This window comes from Cygnus atratus, chromosome 9, assembly GCF_013377495.2.
Source record: "Cygnus atratus isolate AKBS03 ecotype Queensland, Australia chromosome 9, CAtr_DNAZoo_HiC_assembly, whole genome shotgun sequence".
NCBI lineage: Eukaryota > Metazoa > Chordata > Aves > Anseriformes > Anatidae > Cygnus > Cygnus atratus.
Window position 1 is genome coordinate 11476320 of NC_066370.1, and position 20197 is coordinate 11496516.

General features: G+C 51.3%; 3 protein-coding genes across 5 annotated transcripts in view; 2 read left to right on the top strand and 1 right to left on the bottom strand.

Moving 5' to 3' along the window:
* The window catches only part of UBXN7 (UBX domain protein 7), a 30967-nt gene extending 24240 nt beyond the window's left edge, over positions 1 to 6727 (top strand). For 2 of the 3 annotated variants that reach the window (XM_035544744.2, XM_050712562.1), the window contains one exon: positions 61 to 6721. In XM_035544744.2, coding sequence (XP_035400637.1) covers positions 61 to 222 — 162 coding nt within the window. In that variant the 3' untranslated portion in view covers positions 223 to 6721. Of the gene's footprint in view, positions 1 to 60 lie in introns of all 3 variants that reach the window. The other variant, XM_035544743.2, reaches the window with a different exon arrangement.
* A 7981-nt stretch (positions 6728 to 14708) lies between these two features.
* TM4SF19 (transmembrane 4 L six family member 19) lies at positions 14709 to 15816 on the top strand. Its single transcript, XM_035544931.1, has 4 exons — positions 14709 to 14885; positions 14969 to 15046; positions 15323 to 15489; positions 15594 to 15816. Exons 1-4 carry the CDS (start codon positions 14709 to 14711, stop codon positions 15814 to 15816), a joined length of 645 nt encoding a protein of 214 aa, XP_035400824.1.
* A 1199-nt stretch (positions 15817 to 17015) lies between these two features.
* On the bottom strand, positions 17016 to 18677 carry NEU4 (neuraminidase 4). The gene is made up of 4 exons (XM_050712597.1): positions 18477 to 18677; positions 18130 to 18385; positions 17513 to 17923; positions 17016 to 17428 (listed from the first exon to the last, which is right to left on the bottom strand). The coding sequence occupies exons 1-4, from the start codon at positions 18675 to 18677 to the stop codon at positions 17016 to 17018; spliced, it is 1281 nt and encodes a 426-aa protein (XP_050568554.1).
* Between the last annotated feature and the right edge of the window lie 1520 nt (positions 18678 to 20197).

The window sequence follows — 20197 nt, forward strand, 5'->3', positions numbered from 1 at the left end:
TTTTTTTTTTTTTTGGTGTGTGTAATTAAATGATGCTTCTTTGCCTTTCTTTCTCCCTAGGCTCTTGTGAAACATGTGCAGTCAAAAGGATACCCCAATGAACGCTTTGAACTTCTCACCAACTTCCCTCGAAGGAAACTCTCCCACCTGGACTATGAGATCACATTACAGGAGGCAGGCCTGTGTCCTCAAGAGACTGTCTTTGTGCAGGAAAGGAATTAGCACCGTGGCCTGAGTTCTCCCAGCCTTCCTCCCCTCTCCTCTTTGCCTAGGACACCAACTCATTGAATATGCAGTTGAGGGTCATAGGATTGCAGTGCTGAAATCAGGCAGGCAGCTGGCTGGCCCTTCTCTCTCTCTTCTTCCCTTCTCCTTGCTCTTGTGACCAAATGAGAGTGTTCAGAGTTTTATTTTTGTTCTCAGCTTGGGCCCTGCAGAGAGCATTGGGAAGAACATCTTTCCTTTGTTTTCATGGAATAAAGTAAAAGAATTATCTGTGTATCCGATATGCTGGGGCTCGGAGTGGCCATAATACACACACCCTTCTCGCTGCTATTCTTAAATCTGTTTTGTTTAATTTATATTTGAAAATACTGTGTGATAAGGCACTGAGTCATTTCTCTGTAAGGAGAGAGTGTAATCTTCAGTATGGTCTTTTCTTTGTTTTGATTCTCTGTGTGAAAGGTCTCCATTAACCTTACAGCCTTCTTAAGGGTTCACTTATCTAGCACTATGCTTAAACTTATTTTTAGGAAGGAGTTGAGGTGAGCTGTGGTAAGGTATTCTGTCCCCGTCTAGTTTAAAGGCTTCTAGGTTGCATGCGTGTTTTCTTCATCTTTTAAATGCTGCCAGTGGACACAGTTTTGTTTTTTTTAAAAAGCAAACAAACAAATACCCTCATGCACACACCAAAAAAAAAAAAAAGGCGTACAAGGAGAAAACAGTGATACCCTGTATGGGATCAGCTTCTTGACCTGGAGGGAAAGCTGTGTGTCCACTGTTGTAGCAGAGCTGACTGACTCCTCCATACAAGCAGGGGGAAATTCCATTTGTTCTCTCCCCAGCATCCCCTTTTTACTTGCTCTCAGGATTTTACAACTGATGATGTAAGGTGGCAGGATACTGTAAAGACCTTGGACCTTAGAAAGCACGTGGTAAACTCGACAAGTAGTTGGCTTTTTCTTTTTCCGTTGTGTATGCTCCCCCAGCCCCCACCAGGAGTGTTTTTTTGCAGCAGTTTCAGAGCTCAGGCTGCAATTGGGCTCAGTAAGTCGTAGGTAGGGTTCCTGTGAGTAATTCAAAACATACACAGCCTTTCAAAACTGTGCAAGGAATTAATGCTTTATAAAAGACTTCATAGCCTGGTGGCTTGAGCACTCCAGGCTGCTGTTTATTCTTCTTGTTAATCTTCTGTGGTAATCTGCCATCATTTACCTCTAAATCCAGGAGACAGTATTGAAAGCTACTCCTTTATTTAGGTTTTAATTTCAGTTACGGCAGCTGGCATCAAAAGTCCCGCAGGCATATCGTACCTGTGCGTACACTGAGTGCCCTGTTTTCCCAACATCTCCCCTAGACATTGAGCTGTGTTGGCCAGTTGTTGTTAGAGTATATATTACAATGAGACGAAAGTCAATTAACACTGCCAAGATGGATGGTGAATGTGTTTGTTTACCATTAAGAATCCAGTTCAGCATCCTCTTCATCGGTGAGGAAAAAGGTAAGTAACCTGCCATAACTGTTTCTGTAACTGTCAGATGACTGTATGTGTTCAAAGAAAGACTTCAGTGTCAGAAATTTCTTATAGCCTGAAACTTTTCAAGATGTTTTTGCCTTTAACTTCATGCTAGCCTACATACTTTGGAGTTTTTAAATGTAAGAAGTCATACACATCTTGCATTCCCTGTGGTAATATTAACTCACGAATGTCCCATATTGAGGCTTTATACAAAATCATACAATTGTATAAATTGATTTCCCTTCTACATGAAGACTGGCATTCTGCTGCAAGATACAGTACCATGAGAGCAAAATCCAATAGCAGTTTCCTGATCAGTGAGTGATGTGACATCAGATGTCATTGTTGGTTTATAAAGAATCATTTCACAGAGGTTACTTCCCAGCATTAAAAAGTGAATTGCACGGCCAGCAGAAGAGCAGGGATGTTGCTGTTTGGCCTTTGAAGCAGCAGCGCTTCTAGACTGAAGGATCCTTTGTGCTTCTGCGATACCCAAATTCATGGCTCGCACTTGGACATACGAGAGAGCAGGACAGAAGGAAACCCTTTCTGCATAGGTCTGATGCTTCCCTAGGTAGCTTCAGCTCTCTAGTTGAAATAACTTGCTCTGATTTTTGTTGCCTTCAAGTTCGTTACCTCTTCTCCAGTGGTTAGCTGCAAAAAAATGAAGGTGGGCTGCCAACAGGACGCAGTACCCGGCACGAGCGCAGTCCTCTTCCTGCTCAGGCAGGCGGGGATGGGAGTGAGCTGACTTTTCCTGTTCTCCTGCCCATGCCTGCCTGCAGAAGGCAGGGAGCCGTTGTGCTTCCACTGATGTCTCTCTTGAGTTGTTGTTGTTGGCTGGGTTTGCTGGTGGAGGTCCAGCTAATCTTGGGCAGGCTCGGGTTTGTATCTGTTCTGAGAACATTGTTCCACATCAGCTAGTAGTGAAGCTAAACATACGAAATTGTCCTTGCCTTTTCAGCCCTACGTCTGTTTAATTGGTAGGTTCTTTCTCTGCCTTCCCCTCCCCAGTTGTACGTGGGGCTAGGCTGGGACTTCAGCATTTCAGCGTAAAAGTAACTACCAGCTGTATCAGCAGAGGGGGAGAGGGGAGAACGTTGCAGGCAAGAGGATGAGCTTCAGCTCTGCTGCTCGAGACCAGTCCGGCCTCATACTACGAACCTTCCTTTCTGACCCCCCTTTCTGACAGCTAAGAGCTGTGGAGCTGACAGCTCCTTCCTTTCTTCTCCGCGTGGCTGTAACTAGCTGTACTGCTTAGCTGTAACGTCTCGCTATCAAAACCACAACAGGGGGAGTCCTGCATTAGTTTTCCATTGCCGTTGTTATGCCAAGAGCAGCTCAGTCACCTCTCACACAAGGAAGCGAAAGTTGCACTTGGCTCTGACAAGCTCATTTTTAAGCCATCAAGAAACGCGCCTCTCCAGCACGGTAAATGGTTTTGCCTGCTGGTGGAGTGGGACTGGGAGTCTTTTATTTCTTTTCTATATGTGTTTCTTGAGTTTTCTATTTCTTGACTTTTTATTTCTATTTCTTGCACTTTTATTTAGCAAACAGCAATCCTTTTACAACTGAATAGGGAAAGAAGAATGCGGGGGTGAAGGAGGGGAAGCAAATCTGCACTGAAAATGGAATTTTTCCACTATCTCAAAGATGGAATCAGAATTCATTTTTGGCAGTTCCTGATAATTTGTTCTGTTCCAGGAAAAGACAAGCTAGTTTGTTGTTCTTCTTGTTTCGCTGCCATGATGCATTTTCTTTCAGTTTTCTTTTGCTTTGATCTGTGAGCAGGAGGCAGAGGAAAAAAATTTGAAGGGAGAAGTGTCCCTGCATGTGGCTCCTCTGTCCCTTCTTTCCTCTTCCCTTTTCCCCTTCTTCCTGCCCTCCAGTGAAAGTGCACCACATCAGCTGGCTGTGCTCCAGTGGCTGGAAGCCAGGATACAACCTTTTCAGATTTTCATTCGAAGCCCTTTGGAGTTGGGAGGAGTGTGTTTTGCAGCCCCGAGGAATGTGGCTGAACACATTAACCAAGTTAAGCATACAACCACTTGCAACCGAAAGTGTAAGCCAGCTGAGCTCGATTTAAAAAGAGCCTTGGTCACAGTTGCTTCTAAATGTTAAATCTGAAGTTCAGATTGCTCTTGACAAGGTTAGAAAAAACACCTTAAATCTCCCATTGCAAAAGTTGAAGTTTGAAGGACAAAGCAGAGCATCCTTCAAAGGCTGTGGTTTGTGGCTTCTTCTGGGTGTTGCCTGGCCACAATTTGCAGATGTTGAAAGCGCTGCTGTGACTTCAGAGGAGCAGAGTTTTGTTTGAACGGTGGAAGGCTTTGTGGTTAGAGAGCTAAACAGAACTAGCATGCTTCAAGCTGCAGCTTCTCACTGCTTGCAGACAAATCTTTGCACGTGCTCTTCATCCGACTTGTTTTTGTTTGATATTTAATGTCTAACAACAGCTAATCGTTCATAGTCACAGTCAGCTGGTATTCAGAAGGGAAAATGAGCGCTGGCTTTCTCTGCCAGGTGCTGCTGGCACATTTACTGCTGGCTCCTTTGGAGGCCCGGGGAGATTTGGGCTCTTCCTAACCATACCTGCTCTCAGTCAGGCTGCCCAAGCAGTTTTCACCTCTCTGCATTCCCTCCTGATGCAAAAGGGGCAGCTAAAAGCTGTGTCAAAAGCTGCTGGGTGTACTGGCGTTGTTTTCATTAGGCTTTGAATTGGAGTCTGCAATTTTACATTTCTGACATTTATGGTCTGAATAACGTCACCCTTTCTGATAAAATCAGAGAAGTTGACAACCTCAATATTAAAAGAATGTGCATGTGTGTGTAATAGCGTCATAAAACACGGTTGTCTATAAAAAGGTATCAAAAGGTACCAATTTTCATGCACGGACTTAAATGGCCATGTTGATCATGCATCAGCATACTTTCCAGAGCTCACCAGATCTGCTACGTTGCTGTTACAGGAGAATAATGCCTTGGCCGTAATGCACGTCCCTTGTGTGCTGCTGCAAGCAGCTCGTGTTTGTGTGTCCCACCGGTTTCACAGCGTTTTTTTGAAGACTACCAAATGAACTGCCTGCCAATGTACACGCTGCTCTGCACCAGCTCACACCAGCTTCCACTTTCACTGGTGCTGTGGCTTGTATATGTGCTACCATCAGAAACTGGCAGCTGGTTTTAGTGTTTTAATGAACAAACCTCGCTGCTGAAGGGCCTGATGTCTCCAACAGACCTTTTAGAAAACTTCCACGTGTGCTTTGCTGCTTGGCACGCCTTCTGACTATTGAAAATTTCTGGTATTCAGTATAATTGAGTTCTTGGTAACTGAGTGGTAAAGTTAATGTTGAGAATGATGGCTTTCCTCTCTAGGTCTTTGAAGAAAAAGCCCTGTCTCTGTGCAGGAGCTGTTTGAACACAGCTGCCCTGTTGCAGAGGGTGCGAGGCATCGTTCGCAGCAGGTGCGGGCAGCTCCTTGTGGCTGGTTTGAGAACAGGCTCCTTGTCTTTGGGAGCTGGGAGGCAGAATCCTGGCTTTTTGAGTTCGTTCTCATTTAGTGCTCGAGCATTGGGTTGGGTTGCAGGAACTTGAGAGCAACAAGGGCTAAACTCAAAGCTATCTTTTGGGACAGAAAGGGACAGCGAGGCATTGTTTTGGCTGTGTTTTGACAGGTACCAAACACCACAGAGAACACATAAAATGTGTCTTTTTCTAAACCACGTAAAAGTGGACAACAGAGACCTATATGGGAACATCCGGGCAAATCTATGTCATTTCAGGGACTTGAAGTGGCAGGTCATTACTGTGTTTTTCTTTCTCATAAGTTTTCAGTAAATTCCACAGCTTTATTCTTGTTTTTAATCCCTTTTAAATCAAGTTAATAATAAATAACAGCCCTGTACACTAAGGAGCAGGGGGGTAGCTGAAATTTAGGTGAAGTGCAAAGCCTCTCATGGAGATTGGGTATGCTTTGTCCAGCTATTTCAACAGATTTGAACGCAGCCCCACTTCTCCCTCATCCTTTTTATTATTAACAGAAATTATTTCCTATACATGGAATAGCTATTCTTTTAAAGGCAAGGCAGAACTCACATTCCGAGCCCTGTATCGGCCATCTATGTAGTTGGAAATTCCCTCGGTCATGTTTGGAGTTGATGTAAAAGCATTTTGATGGCAGCCGTTGAGGTCTGCACAAGCTGTTGCTTGCCACTCCGCAAAGGTTGCCTGTGGCTGCAGACATCCTGCTGCCCGCTCCCAGCCTGCGAGGTTAATGGACACCGTTCTGTGATGTGCTGCGAGATGACGTTTATTCTGTGAGGTGCTTAGTGTCTGTCTGCTCCCCATAAATATAGCCATATGTATATATGTACACACGTTTTTAACCAGAGAATGCAGCACTTGACTGAGGCAAGCTGAGGCACTGATGTTTTATCTTCTGTTTTACACCAGGATGTTACGAGTAGTTGCAGAAGTTTGGGATTTGGTCACTGTCTTTAATTACTGTGAGTGTCTGCAGTACAGAGAAGAGTCATTTTGTAACTGCCTGTTAAATGGTGCTGAGAATTTACGGTTTAGAAGGATATAGATAGTAAAAGTACATGGAGCAGGGGGACGAGGTGCTATTTTATAGAACAGCTTTGTATGAAACAAATCTGAGTCTGGGTAAAACTCACCTCAGAGGCGTGGTGTCTAATCAGAGACACTGGATTATAGGACAGATGATTTTCTAAGCAAGGTTCTTTAATGAGTGAACTTACAGTTTCAAAATCAGGGCTTTGCCTGTCGGTCATTTTTTCCTTCAATGATGCAACTTCACGCTGGAGGAGGGAGAGAATTAATTTGGAAGTTTTCAGCTCACTGTGCTGGGAGGGACCAAACTCAAGGAAACCTCTGATCTATATACACAACTGCTGCATTTTTTTATAAATATATGTAAATGTCCTATTGTAATATTTGATCCTGGAAATAAAACGAACTGTTTTCAGTAGCTTTTGTCATCTCTTGAGTTTTTTGGTTTGTTTGATTTCTAAGGATGGTCTGTCCCTTCATTATATAGAGAGTTTGGGGTTTTTGCCTTAAGTTTATGGAGCAGAAGGAAGGAAAATGAAGCTGAGCTCCTTGTTTGTGTGTATCTGACTTTTCAGTAAAATTGTCAGCCTGGGTACTTTTGTTTTGCTTACTGGTCCGTGACCTGGCAGAGTAGGTCAAGGTGCTGTAGCTTCTGTTGAACCTCTGGAAAGTTTACAGTTTCCCTATCCTGCTTGTAGCTGCTTCTGCTGACCCTAAGTGTTTTACAAATGAAGTCACAGAGACTGCAGCTTGGTTGAAAACAGTAAGTCCAAATATTTATTATTTCGGTACTAGCTCCAGTTCTGCCTGACCAGCAAGGAAGGGACTTGCCTGAATTTGCAGCCCATTGGCAAAGTGAGTTTGAAAATAAACACAACAAAGTGACTGCAGTGGAACGCGTCCAATTCCTGCTGATGAGGAACTGTTGATTACCGCAAGCTGCTTGCGTAGACCAACGAAGTTTCAGCCTGTTCTAAAGCTAATAAAAATTTCAAGTGAGAGATACTTTTTTTTTATATCTTGACAGGAAAATACCCTTGTAAAAACGAATAGAGGCAGGGCTGCTCCTATTTTCTGTCCTTCCCAAGGGAAGAACAGAGATGTCTTCCTCTTCTGAACCTTCGATGTCCTCGTGGTGTAGATGCTGTGAAGATGGAACCCTTAGCTTCTCCAGTTGTCTTGTGGGCTCCTTGAGACGTTTTGTAGCAGCCTCACACAAAATGCCAATGAGCAGAGTCTCTTCTGGATGAGTACTCAGCAGCCACAGTGGGGCAAAAAAGGCCAAAGAAACTGATCTTGGATCTTCCCCATGTTGCTGACTGTAGCTAGGTCTCCACTGAAGCAATAATTTCAGCCACTGCCCCAGTTTCAACCTCTTTAAACAGCTCTCCAAGAAGTTATGGAATAGTGTAACTGTGTCAAGTCATCCTAAAGCCTTAAACTAGTGTTCACCATGACAATCTTTCCAGTGTGTGCTGGAAAAGAGTAAATGTGCTTGGTTTGGCATGTCCAAATCCAAGGCTTTCTCCTTTCTCTGTGGGGGGTTCTGAGATCTGTGATAGGGCCCTGCTGGGAGGCACTGACCTCCAAAGGAGAAAGCTGTTGTGCTAGCCAGCTCTCCGGGGCTATCTGGGAAGTGACTTTGTTGTTTTCAGCACATGCACCTTTCCTCACTATGTTAAAGAAAGACAGCTCCGCTTTCTGTGACAAAGACTTGCTTGTGCACCTCTCAAAGCTGGAAAACAACCTGATCTCTTCATCCAGCTTAGGAAAATATTCTCCATTCTGACTGAGTCGGAAATACCTTTTCATCAAAGCCAGGCAGCTGCAGGATAGACTCATAAGATACCTTTTTTTTTTTAATGTATTTATTTTTCCTTTCAGCAGATGCCTTCCAACTGCATTGATTTACCTGGTGTGGTAAATTTGTGGCATTCCTAAGGAAGTTAAAGCAAACATCATACTGCCCAGCAGCATTATGTTGGTATTTCTTCTGTTGGGTTCTTGCCACAAACAGTGCAGGTCTTGTCAAATGGGCTTACTGTGGCAGTGGACGTGCCCACACCTGGGTTCAGAGAAGTCTTATCTACTGGTGGAAACAGATTTATGTGTGCTACCAAAAGGAGTGGAAGAGACAACTGAATCATGCTGAGTATCCTCTGGGCAGAACCGAGGTGGAGTTTGGCTTTGCCCAGAATGATTCCAGCAAAGAATGTCTCCATAGCAGTGATCTTGTCAATTCAAACTCATCTTGGCCTCTTTGATTCTTGTCGAAGCCAAACTGCTGTTGAAACCTAACCTGCCATACAACTTCCACAGCCCCAGAGGAGTTTAGGGAAGCAAAGACCAGAAGAGCATGATTAAGAGAGTGGATGCTGTTGTTACAAAAGGCTCACAGACCTCAAAGTTCAGAAGGCCCCATTGCCAAACATGATGGATTGGAGAGCGACAGCCCTAAGTGTGACAGGCTGAAGTGCCACGAAACAACTAGGTTAAAAGTTGGTCAGCACCTATTTAGCTGCGTCTGCTGTCAGAGAAGGAGTTGGTGTGACGATCTTGCCAAGCCAGAATCACTTTGCATGGGACCATGCTTGTCACCACGGTGGTTGGGTGACTTGGCAGTCAGTTATTTGACTGTAATTGCTGTGCTGATTTTCATAATTATGTTCTCATGCTAGGAAGGGAGACACGCAGCTGCTCATGGTGCTCAGGAGGCTATTCTGTTCCAGGCAGGGCTAAAATTAGCTTTTTCTCATTATTGTTATGGACTTGAGCTGGTGTAAGGGGAAGGTCAGCCTTCCCTGAGCAAAGATTCACTCTGATGTTTCATGCTCAATGGCATGGGGCTTTCTGTGGGACGTGATTGACCCGATCATGTGTGTGGCAACGTAGGAAGCTCAGATTGCCATGACGTAGAAAAGGGCACGAGATGAGGTTGCAACACATTTTATTCCAGTGGAGTGAAAAATGCTTCCTCTCAGTCTATGCAAAAAGTAGAGAAAGGAGAAACTGGATTATTCTCTGCTGTCAGCTATCCTACATGAGACTGGCTGCTCTTTACTGCTGACTGTTTTTAGAGACCGATTCCTCTTATTTAAGAATAAAACGGGGATTTACATGCTGGTGCAAACTGATTTTCCTCTCAGAGTAACTATCTGGTTATTCATATAATCTGCTCCTCGCAGACAGTTTTCCATACAAAAAAGGAATTGGCTGATGTAACCCAGCATTGTCTGTTCATTTTTTCCATGTGGAACTCAAGGCTTGAACTCCATTATCCATTTCTGCCCTATTAAGGCAGGTTTTATATTCTCAGCATTCATGTCCTAGTTGATTTGAAAGCAGAAAAAGCCATTTTGAAATGTGTTGGCCAACACGTTACCCTAAGCAGAGCAAGTTGGGTTATATACTGTAAGGTGGCTACAGGTTGCCCTCCGGTTCCTATTTTGTCTACTGTGTTAGAGGAGGACCTGTGGCTGTTGCAGACAGGGAAGTTCACATCCCAAGCAGCTGATGTGCCTCAAGTCCCCCTGATGACCCCACAAGGAGTGTAAGCTTTCTCTAAATGCTGCTTTGAGAAGGTTCTTCCTTCTGCCTATATAACCCACAAGCAATTCTCCTCTTTGCTTGTGCTGTCTGCAACTCCTCTGCCAGAAAATTGCTCCGCTTTTGCACTGTGGCTTCCCTTCCTGCTGCTCTGGGACACAGTAGTTGTGTTCTCCCGGTCCCTTTTCATGTCTTGGAGCTGCCATGGTCAGGTCTGCTCTGAGGGCCCACGAGTGTGATCTTCCCCACTGCCCATTAACTACCAACACAAGCAGCTCAGATAGCACTTCTAAATGTTGGTCACTTGCAATAATTAAAATATCCAGAAATAACCTTCCTAACTAAATGCTGTCACCAAAATGTGTGATATATATGTAATGGGGTATGCTCAACACCTGGAGGAAAACTGCAAGAAAGCAACAGGCAGGAGATGGGAACAGCTGAGAAGTGAGTATATTCATTTAGAAGCTTTCATTAAAATAACAGTGTTTTCCATCCTGCATGTGAAAATGAGAAGAGGCAAACCTGAACCTTCCAGCATCTACATACAAAGCTCTTGCTCAGCAGGTGAAGCGAGGGGAAACATGATGGAAGAAGCCTTTGGTGGAGGCCGTGGACTTGTGGTAGCAGAAGGGTTGCATTTCGAGTGGGCTGCAGAAGAGAGGGAGATTTGTTTTTGCAGAGTCCCACTCCAGAGCATCTTCTGGTCTGGCACCAGTCCCTCCTGGTTCAGGTGCTGCTGTCCTCCGCAGCCAGGGGCCTGACACCAAAACGGGCCATGTCAGCCCAGCAGCTGCCACGAGTCAGGTCAGAGCCAGCTTCAGCCAGCTCCTCAGCGGACATGCCACCTGCCAAAGTGAAGCCAGTGAGTGAAATTTGTTGCGCCTCTAGGGGAACAGATTTAAGAAAGGGAAAAAAAATGCTGAGCAACTGCAGCTGGGAGAGAGAAATGAGAAACTGTAGAGAGAAAACCACCCTCCAAACACCAAGGTCAGAGAAGAAGGTGGAAGAAGAGGGGCTCCAGACATGCAGCAGAAGTTCACCTGTGGAGAGGTCCCTGGTGGAGCAGGCTGTCCCCCTGCAGCCCATGGGTCCCACACGGAGCAGATCTCCACGCTGCAGCCCGCGGAGGAGCCCCCGGTGGAGCAGGTGGATGTGGCCTGGAGGAGGCTGCGGCCCATGGAGAGCTCCCACAGGAGCAGGCCCCGGGCCGAAGCTGCAGCCTGTGGAGAGGAGCCCACGCAGGAGCAGGGGGTCTGGGGGGAGCTGCTGCCCGTGGGGGACTTCTAACAGTAATTTCGCATTGAAAGAAAATCGAGGGAAGGACAGAAATTCGTATCCAAAGGGTTCTTGTAAATGGGATTACATTAGGCTGGTGACCTGTCACTAGTGGGGTTCCCCAGGGCTTCATTTTAGGGCCAGTCCTCTTCAGTGTTGTCATAAGCAATTTAGATGTAGGACTTGAAGGTTTTTTGAGCAAATTCACAGATGATACTAAATTGGGTGGAGCTTTCGATTCTGTCAAAGGTAGAGAGGCCTTGCAGAGAAATCTAGACAAATTAGAGAGATGGGCAATCACCAACCACATGAAGTTTAACAAGAGCAAGTGCTGGATTCTGCACCTGGGAAAGGGCGATCCTGGCTATACGTATAGACCAGGAGACAAGATGCTGGAGATCAGTCCTGCAGAAAGGGATCTGGGGGTTTCGGTCAACAGCAAACTGAACATGAGCCAGCAGCATGTCCTAGCAGCCAGGAGGGCCAACCACACCCTGAGGTGCCTCGGGCACAGCCCTGCTAGCTGGTCAAGGGAAGGGATCGTCCTGCTCTGCTCTGTGCCGGTGCAGCCTCACCTCAAGTACTGCGTGCGGTTCTGGGCACCACAGTATAAGAACTATATAAAACTATTAGAGAGTGTCCAGAGAAGGGCCACACAGATGGTGAAGGGTCTGGAGGGCAAGACATATGAGGAGCAGCTGAGGTCCCTCGGTTTGCTCAGCCCAGTGCAGAGCAGGCTGAGGGGAAGCCTCATGGCGGCCTGCAGTTCCCTCACGAGGGGAGCGGAGGGGCAGGTGCTGAGCTCTGCTCTCTGGGGACAGCGACAGGACCTGAGGGAACGGCATGGAGCTGGGACAGGGGAGGGTCAGGCTGGGGGTTAGGAAAAGGTTCTGCACCCAGAGGGTGGTTGGATGTTAGAACAGGCTCCCCAGGGAAGTGGTCACGGCACCAAGCCTGCCAGAGTTCAAGAAGTGTTTGGACAACGCTATCGGACACAGTCAGATTTTTTGGGTGGTCCTTTGGGGACCAGGAGTTGGACTCAGCGATCCTTGTGGGTCCTTTCCAACCTGGGATATTCTATGATTCTATAACATGTGAGCTGGGCCTGGGCATCCCCTTGGCTGATGCCCAGTGCTGTTTCTGAGGAGTGGAAGGTGTGGGCCAGGCTGTGACACCCTACTACTGAAAGCCTTCCCCTGCTCTTTGGGAGGCATTGAGTTGGAGACATGGCTGGAGAGCAAGGTTTTTGGAAAGAACATGGGAAGTGCTGTGTGTCCAGGATATTAGTGTCATCATGGCAAAACTGATCTCACCACAGCTGTCTGTGGCAGCGTTACAGCTTTTAGTGAAGGTTTTTGGTGTCGAGATCTTGCTGCAGCTTCAGTTTCTACGGGTTGAACGTGGCCCTGGTGGAGGTGTCTTGTCATCCTTCACGTCCAGCAAGGGAAGGCATTTTTCAGTAACTGCACTGGCCAGCCAATGCCTTGGGAGCTCTCTTCTGCTCTGAAACCCTTCGTCAGCTAAAGCCACATCTGCTGCTGTCTCTGACACACCACATCAGTGTGACAAAGGATCAGTCACCACCATCTTACATAAAAATGAGTCCCCACAAACAGCGAGGCACCATTGTATTGCACATCCACCGTAATCCTGCAACATGGTCTGAGATGGCCCTTAGAGCATACCACACCTGCTCTGAGCGAAACATTGGTGAGGTTTCTTCACCAGCTGAAGAGCACGTACAGGATTCCCTCTCCCCGCTGGACTTTTATCAGCTCCTTGGCCACCAGAGCAGGGTGTTAGAGAGCACAGATTGCTTGTATTTTCTTGCAGGCTGCTGGGTTGGTGGTTCTCCCCATGCCAAGGGGGTTGTGCTGCTCCTTCTGCCTGGCTCTCCGTGCTCATTTGCTTTCTGGCGTCGCTCCCCGAGAGCTGGCTTTCTCAGGGAAGGAAATCAGCTGCAGGCTGGCAGGGGCTGCCTCATTCACAAGGAAGAGTCATTCTTCCTTTTGAGCCACTGGTTGTGTGGGAGAGGGATGGTGCATGATGCAGTGGGTGGACCTCAGGGTGGAGGAAGAGGATGTGCAGATTGTGCTGGGACATCATAAATAGCACCCATGGGTGCTGCCTCCGTATATTCTCCCAGGACAGAGCTCCTCCCAGGGGGATGCTGCGGGCTCCACACTGCTGACTTCTCCCAGCGTTGCTCCCAGGTAAGCCAGGAGGAAAGGAGGACAGGTTCCCTGTGCTTTCCTTGAATCCCTTTCCTGTTGGCCATGGAGGCATGCTGGCAGGGAGGGTGTCTTTCTTGCAAACATCCTAACAGAGCCTGGATCTGCTGTGCTTTTGCTTTTACCTTCTTCTCCCCTTGGTGTGTGTGTGTTTGTGTGTGTTCCTCTTTAGCACACGAGGAAGAAGGAAATAGCTAATGCCAACCTGCTTCTGGCTCAAGGGGAGTGCTGGGGGGACAGCAAGTGCAGGTCCCATGGGGCCGCCATGCGCTGGGCGCGCAGCCCGAGCTGCTCACAGGGCAGCTCTTCCCACGGAAACAGCCATGCGGCACCTCAGTGGTTCTGCTTCTGTAAAGCCAGTGCGAGCCTGAAATAAATTAACCAGCATGAGAAGTGACCGGACTGATGGAATTCATGCAAAATAGGTTGTAAGCCACCACAAAAGGGGGAAATGCATAAAAAACAGTGAGACCTGAAACAAAAACGAATGCATGTGTACATGGTAGAAGAAACCTGGAGATCTTCCCCCTACCTCTGTGCCTGAAAAGTCACATTCTGGCAAACAAACCTGCTTTTGAGATGAACTCCAAGGTGATCTCAGTGCAGGGATCCAAAGCCGAGACAGCTGCAGGGCAGGCTGTCACAGTGCTCCCGAAGCAGCCGGGGAACGGCACCTGTGGTGGAGGTGTGGAAGAGCGAGAGCAAGGTTTTGACCTTTTTTTCCTTTTGAGAGCAAGGTGTCACCTGGAGCTGGCCAGGTGCTTCCTAGGTGCACTGATAGCTTGATAAAATGGAGAAATAAAGCTGTGCGTCTTGCCCAAGGACTGCTTCGAAGGGCTGAGAGCTGCATGGGTTTTGAGGACAGCTTGATGCAGGACCTGCCATAGTCTGAAGTTCTGCCTAGCGAAAAATACTGGCAGGTCTGAAATTGGGCATCTCCTTCTACAATAAAATAGCTCAGCCCCAAGAAAATTTCTTGACAGCAGTAGATTGGTATTAATATTGAATTTAATTTGAATAAGTAATGAATCACATGGTCTTGTCACTGCGATCTGTTTGTTCTTTTAAAAGTTTTTGCGTAGACGCATCCTGTTGGCTGATGAGCATGGGGATGGTTGTTTCTTTTCTTTTTATTTTTTGCTGTCTTCACTCTTATCTGGAGCTTGCATGTGTGGTTGTGCCCCATGTAAAACATCCCACGGCTGCAGTGCAGGGAAATGGCATTTCCATTGGAAGATCCCTGTGAGGTGGGGGGCAGCAGTGCTGGGGGTCAAGGTGGGGCTGAAGGCAGCCTTGTCCTCTCCTCCTTCTCCTCCTCCTCCCCATCCCTGTGCAGGCAGGCCATGTGCGTGGGGAGGTGCAGCCGCATCGTGGGCCCCTGCCTGCTGGCACTGGGCACACTCTCTGTGATAGCCAACATCCTCCTGCTCTTCCCTGTCGGGGCGTGGAAGTACCTGGTCGACGGGCACATCACCAAACAGGCCAAGGTCATGCCGGGCATCTGGGGAGGAGGCATCACCGTGAGTATCATGTTTTGCACGGCATCCTCCATCCCTCACGCTTGATTCATCCCCCCCCCCAAGCCGTCTTCTCCATCCTGCAGGTGCTGCTAGTGGCGACCCACATCACAGCGGTGGGGTGGCGATGCGCCGGCTGCTCCGACTGCGGCACCCGTCGCAATGTAAGGCAGGGCTGAGGCCCCCCCCAAGCAGCGCAGGGTTGGACATGGTGGGGTGTCCCCTCTCCCGTGGGCATGTGGTGGGGCATTGCGCGGTGACCCCGTGGTGGGATGTTCGCAGAGTGCCACCTCTCCTGAGGGCCCACGGTGGGACATTGCATGGTGCCACCTCTCCTGTGAGCCCATGGTGGGACACTGCACAGTGTCCCCTCCCTGGAGGACAGGGCTTTGTGTGGGGTCCCAAATTCTGCCCAGCCCCAAGCCCTGTGCTCCCCGCAGGCCTTTCTCTCCGCCATCCTCTCCAAGCTGGCACTCCTGGGCTCCGCCGCCTGCTTCATCCTGTCTGGGGTGGGCCTGACCAACGGCCCCCTCTGCCTCTACAACGCCTCCGAGCATGGCCGTGGCCCCACCTGGGGATACCCTTTCTTGGACACCGGCAGCCAGGCGTCTGACACCAGGTATAGGGCCCTCATAATGCAGGCAGTGAAATGAAGGCGGTGTTTCAGCGGCTGCTCGTGGCTCATCCTCTCCCCCCCCCCACATGGCACAGGGTACTGGTGCCAGCGGATTATTTCCTGTACAAGCCGGACACCTGGGACACCTGCCTGGAGCCGGTGGGCATCGTGGCTTGGAATGTCGCCCTCTTCTCCCTCCTGCTGCTCGTCAGTGCTGCCGAGATGGTGCTGGCCTCCATCCAGATCCTCAATGGCTGTGCTGGCTGCCTCTGTGGCTTCTGCGAGGGGAAGCAGGGCCGCCCCACACGCCTGGACTGAGCGCTGGAGCTGTGCTGGCGTGCACGGGGCTCACTGCAGGTGCTGGCGGCTGGAGACTGGCCTAGGGACAGAGGAGGAGAAGCGGATCCCGAACGTCGAGGTATAGGAGCAGGCCCTGGAGGGATGGGGGGCTCCTGGAGGGACCTCGTTGGGAACCTCACTGGAAATGGGACGACGGAGCAGCTGCTCATCCTGACCAGCCCAGCGGTGCAGAGCCCCGTCCCCATTGCCCCTGGGGCTTGGCTGCACTCACAGTGAGCGTCACCACCTTCAGCACGTCCTCATCCCTGCCTGATGTAGGGGCAGAGCACAGGGGCTGCAGGAACAGAAAGTACCTCTGCTTGGAGCATATTTGCACATGAACTGGTCAGGTTGAGAGGAAAGTAGCAATGACCATGGTAACTTGAAAAAGCAGTCAGCCAGATTACACAAAAACAATGAGATTAAGATTTTGAGGAGAGAAATTGGGTTGAAAGTAAGTATTAAAAAGGAGCAAGAGAAGGTGCATAAGCAAGTGCACCTGCGAGAGGAGAGGCCATGGCATTGTGCCCCAGCAGCCCCCCCCGGGGCAGCCCCGATCTGCGGCACCGCTGCTAGTGCCACTCAATTTGTGTTTCACAGATTGATGGTTGATTGAGTGGACTTGGGAAAGCAATAAACTGCTTTCTTCAGGTGAATTGAAGGTTTTTTTCCAGTGCCAAGGACCCGGCTGTGAAGCTTGCTCGCTGGCAGGGTGCACGGAGGGGCTGCTGAAATGCCACCTCCACCACTCTGCGCCGATGTGAAGCTGGAAGCAGGAGGGAGAACGTCATTAGGGACCCGTCCTTTATTTGGAAGGATGCTGGGTGGAGGAAGAGAGGTGCAAGGGCAGTGAGACAGAGAGATAAAGGCTGAGGACGGGGATAACATGGTACTAATGGCATGAGCCTCTGAGCCCAACCACCTCTATAATTAAAAAACAGCAATACAAATGAGATAAAACCCTGTGTTGGGACAGGAGCACCAGCCCTCAGCACGGTCCAGCCCAGGGGACTGGAGGAGCCCCCAGATCCCACCCTGGTGTACATCAGCAGAGCTCGCCCTGCCGCAGGGTCGTGCTGGGCTCTCCCTGTGTGCCACCAGACCCAGCCCAGCCATGGAAGGCAGCCGGCCCCCACGTGCCCACGGCCGGCCCATGCCAGGGGATGCGGCGGGCGGCTCTAGGAGACGCAGCAGCTCCTTTGCCTCCGCTTCCTGCAGGGCACTGCAGCTGCCAGGGGGATGTTCTGGAGCACGTCGTGCAGTGTGAACATGCTGAAGGATATCTGCTCATAGGGGGACCGCTTCCCGTTCTCGTAGAGGCAGGCAAAAGCGATGGCCGGGCCACCAGAGACAGGGGCCTGGCTGTGGGGCAGCTCCATATAAGCCAGGTCTGAGTATGCGCTCGGGCCCTCGTAGATGACCCAGGGTTCGGTCCAGCTCTCTGCGTCCCTGGGGAAGGTGCTGAGGTGAACCCCCATGTTGACCCGCGACATGGGGCTGGTGGGGTGGGAGTAGAGCACCCACGTTGGTGCTTGGAAGAAGGTGCCGGGGCCGGAGGTGGCTTTGGGGTCCACTTGGAGCTTATCCCCTGCTGCCCTCAAGGCAAGCAGGTCCCGAAAACGGGGGAGCGGCCGCGGAGCCGAGCCTTGTCCAGGGACGTCAGGGGGCTGGGGACTGTACACGAAAGGTGCGGGGAAGCCGATGACACTGCCATGGCACCCGTGGGGGGGCTCGACCAGCCGCTGGACCAGCTGCCCCCCGTGGAAGACAGCCCCGTCATCGGTGCTCAGTGCCTGGACGCGGAAGCCCAGGGGGCTGCGGGCATTGCAGTAGAGGACATTGGAGCCATCCTCCTCATCCACTGAGACCAGCTGGCACTCGCCTGTCTGCAGGTTGGGGATGAACTCCCCAAAACGCCAGCCCCGGCCGTGGTCGTCGCTGTAGAAGGCGAAGGAGTGAGGGGTGGTCTTGCAGAGCTGCCCGAAGCACTCCTTGCAGTCAATGTGGTAGCTGTAGGCAGGCACCAGCAGTCGGCCGGAGCGCAGCTGGATCCCATGCCCGGGGCCCAGTGCAAAGGTGGCCCAGTCTGGGGACAGGGGGACGAGTGTGATGAGCAGCCCCCGGCTCCCCCACCACCAGGCTGCTTTCTCCATCTCCACCCCGCTCCGCTCAGGCTCCTCTTCTCCCTCGCCCCAGCTCTGCCCTTGAACCCTCGCCTGGTCACAGCCCGAGGCTGCTGCTGGCCGTGCCACACTCGCCGGCTTTTTTGCCCCTGCCTGCTGGTGTCACTACCTTTGATGGCCCTGCCGATGACCTGCTGCGTCAGGTCTGTGGCCTTGCTCCAGCTCAGACCCTGGTCAGCACTGGTGACGCAGCACAGGCGGGTGACGTTCTGGCCCGTGACAATCTGGAAGGCTTCAGGTGTCCTGCCCAGCACCGTGATGAAGAAGAGGAAGAGGGTGCCCGTGAACTCGTCGTAGAGCGGGCAGGGGTTCATCGACCGGTGGTGCTGCAGCGTCGCCGTCTCGAGCACCCGCATGTCTTCCCACTGCACGGGGACGGGGCAGAGCAGTCAGACCCCTCCCCAGCCCACCCCGGGCCTGATCCAGCCCCCACCGCGGTGTCGGCCCCGCTCCCACCTCCACATAGCCGCCGTAGACGGTGCCGCGGCGCAGCACCAGCAGGTTGGCGTGGGCGTCATCGGCGCTCAGCCGCTCCTCAGCGAAGGCCAGCAGCTTGGCCACGCAGGGCAGGTAGAGCAGGGCCGGCACGCGGTACGTGACGCCGCTGGTCTCCTTCTCAAAGAGCACAGTCCGGGCAGGGAAGTGCCGGGAGCCCATGGTGCCTGCGGCAGAGAGAGGGGCGGCCCCGCTGCGGGCAGGGGGCTCGTGGCACTGCCCCTGCCCAGGTAGGATTTGGGGAAAGGTGCTGGGCAGGACACCGCGTGGAGTGGGGCTCTCGGTAAACCGAGGCTGGCAAGGGACAGGGTGGGAGCCATGGCAGGGCATCAGAGGGGGCAGAGCTGTCCCTGGGTGTCCCCATGCACGTCCTTGGACCTGAGGGATGGGATTCCTTGCCCCTGGGCACAGCGGCTGCTGGTTTTGCTCTCCAGCTCTCGTCCCCCTCTTTCCAAGCCAGAGCTGTCACTAGAGGTTTCACAACTGAGCCACGCTGGCAGGTGGGAGCCCTGGCTGGCAATGAATGAAGCCACCAAGGACTCGGGCTGGTCCTGCTGGAGCAGGGGCTCTGCCCGGGGAAGCTCCATGGCCTCTCCCGCTCCCTTCAGCATCTCCCCTTTCTCTGCTGCATTCCCCCAGGGCAAGGGCTGGGTCTGCTGCCCACCCCAGGCTGCCGGGAAGGGTTCTTGCCTACGTTTTGCCCAACACCCCAGGGGGAAAGCCCAGGCACTCACCCGGTCCTACTCAGCGCGGGGCAGCCGCCTCCATCCCCTGGCAGGCGTTGGGGCGATGCTGGCTCCTGCAGGGCTGGCTGCCTGTAGAGCCTGTCCCCAGCCGTTCACTGTCCCCCCACCGATATGTCACGGGGCTCCTGCCGTGGCCAGCGGCCGGCAAAAAGCCCTGAGTCAGCAGCAGCACAAAGGCCCCATTATCAGGCAGGGAGAACCCGGGCCCCTCAACGTGCATCTGTCGCGCTCAGGGCCGCAGGGAGGGAACGCCAAGGGAAGAGGCCCCTCCTGCCTCAGTTTCCTTGCTCACCCCCAGGAGCAGTGCAGGGGCCCCCAGAAGGCTGCCGTCTCCTCTGCCCCAGCTGGCTCAGGCTGTTGGGATGTAGCTGGGGTTGCTGGAGCAGAAAACCCATGAGGGTGCCATTAAGCACTGTGTTGTTCCTGCCCTACAGCTCACGGTCTCGCTGGGTGCAAGGCAAAGGCTGCGTCTTCACTGGCCTGTTTGGCCTCATTGCAGGACAAAAATATAAAACACACCAAGGTGCATGGAAAATGCTGAGTTTGTAAGAGCAAATGCTCTGCTCCCCCCCTTCTCTCTCCCCCCTCCCCCCTCCCAGTGCTGTGAGGCTGGAGGCACGGGATCTGCATGGCAGGCTCCTGCCTCCACTGGCCTTGGGGCTGCTGGGTTGAGCTGCAGCCCCGGAGCTCTTCTCCAGCTACAGCTGCACGATGTCCCTGCTCCTGCCTGCTTCACCCTGAGGAAGCCGCTGAAGCCACCGGAGCAGCCCCAGGGTGGCCATCACCCCGTCACCACCCGGGTGGCTCGATGCCTTGCGTGCTGCTGTGGGGTAAATCACTGGTTAGCGGGTAGAGCCGCTGCTGTGCCCAAACCTTCCCTAGGCACATCCCTTGCGGCCAACCTGCATGGCCCAGGAGGGAGGGAGCCCTGGTTAA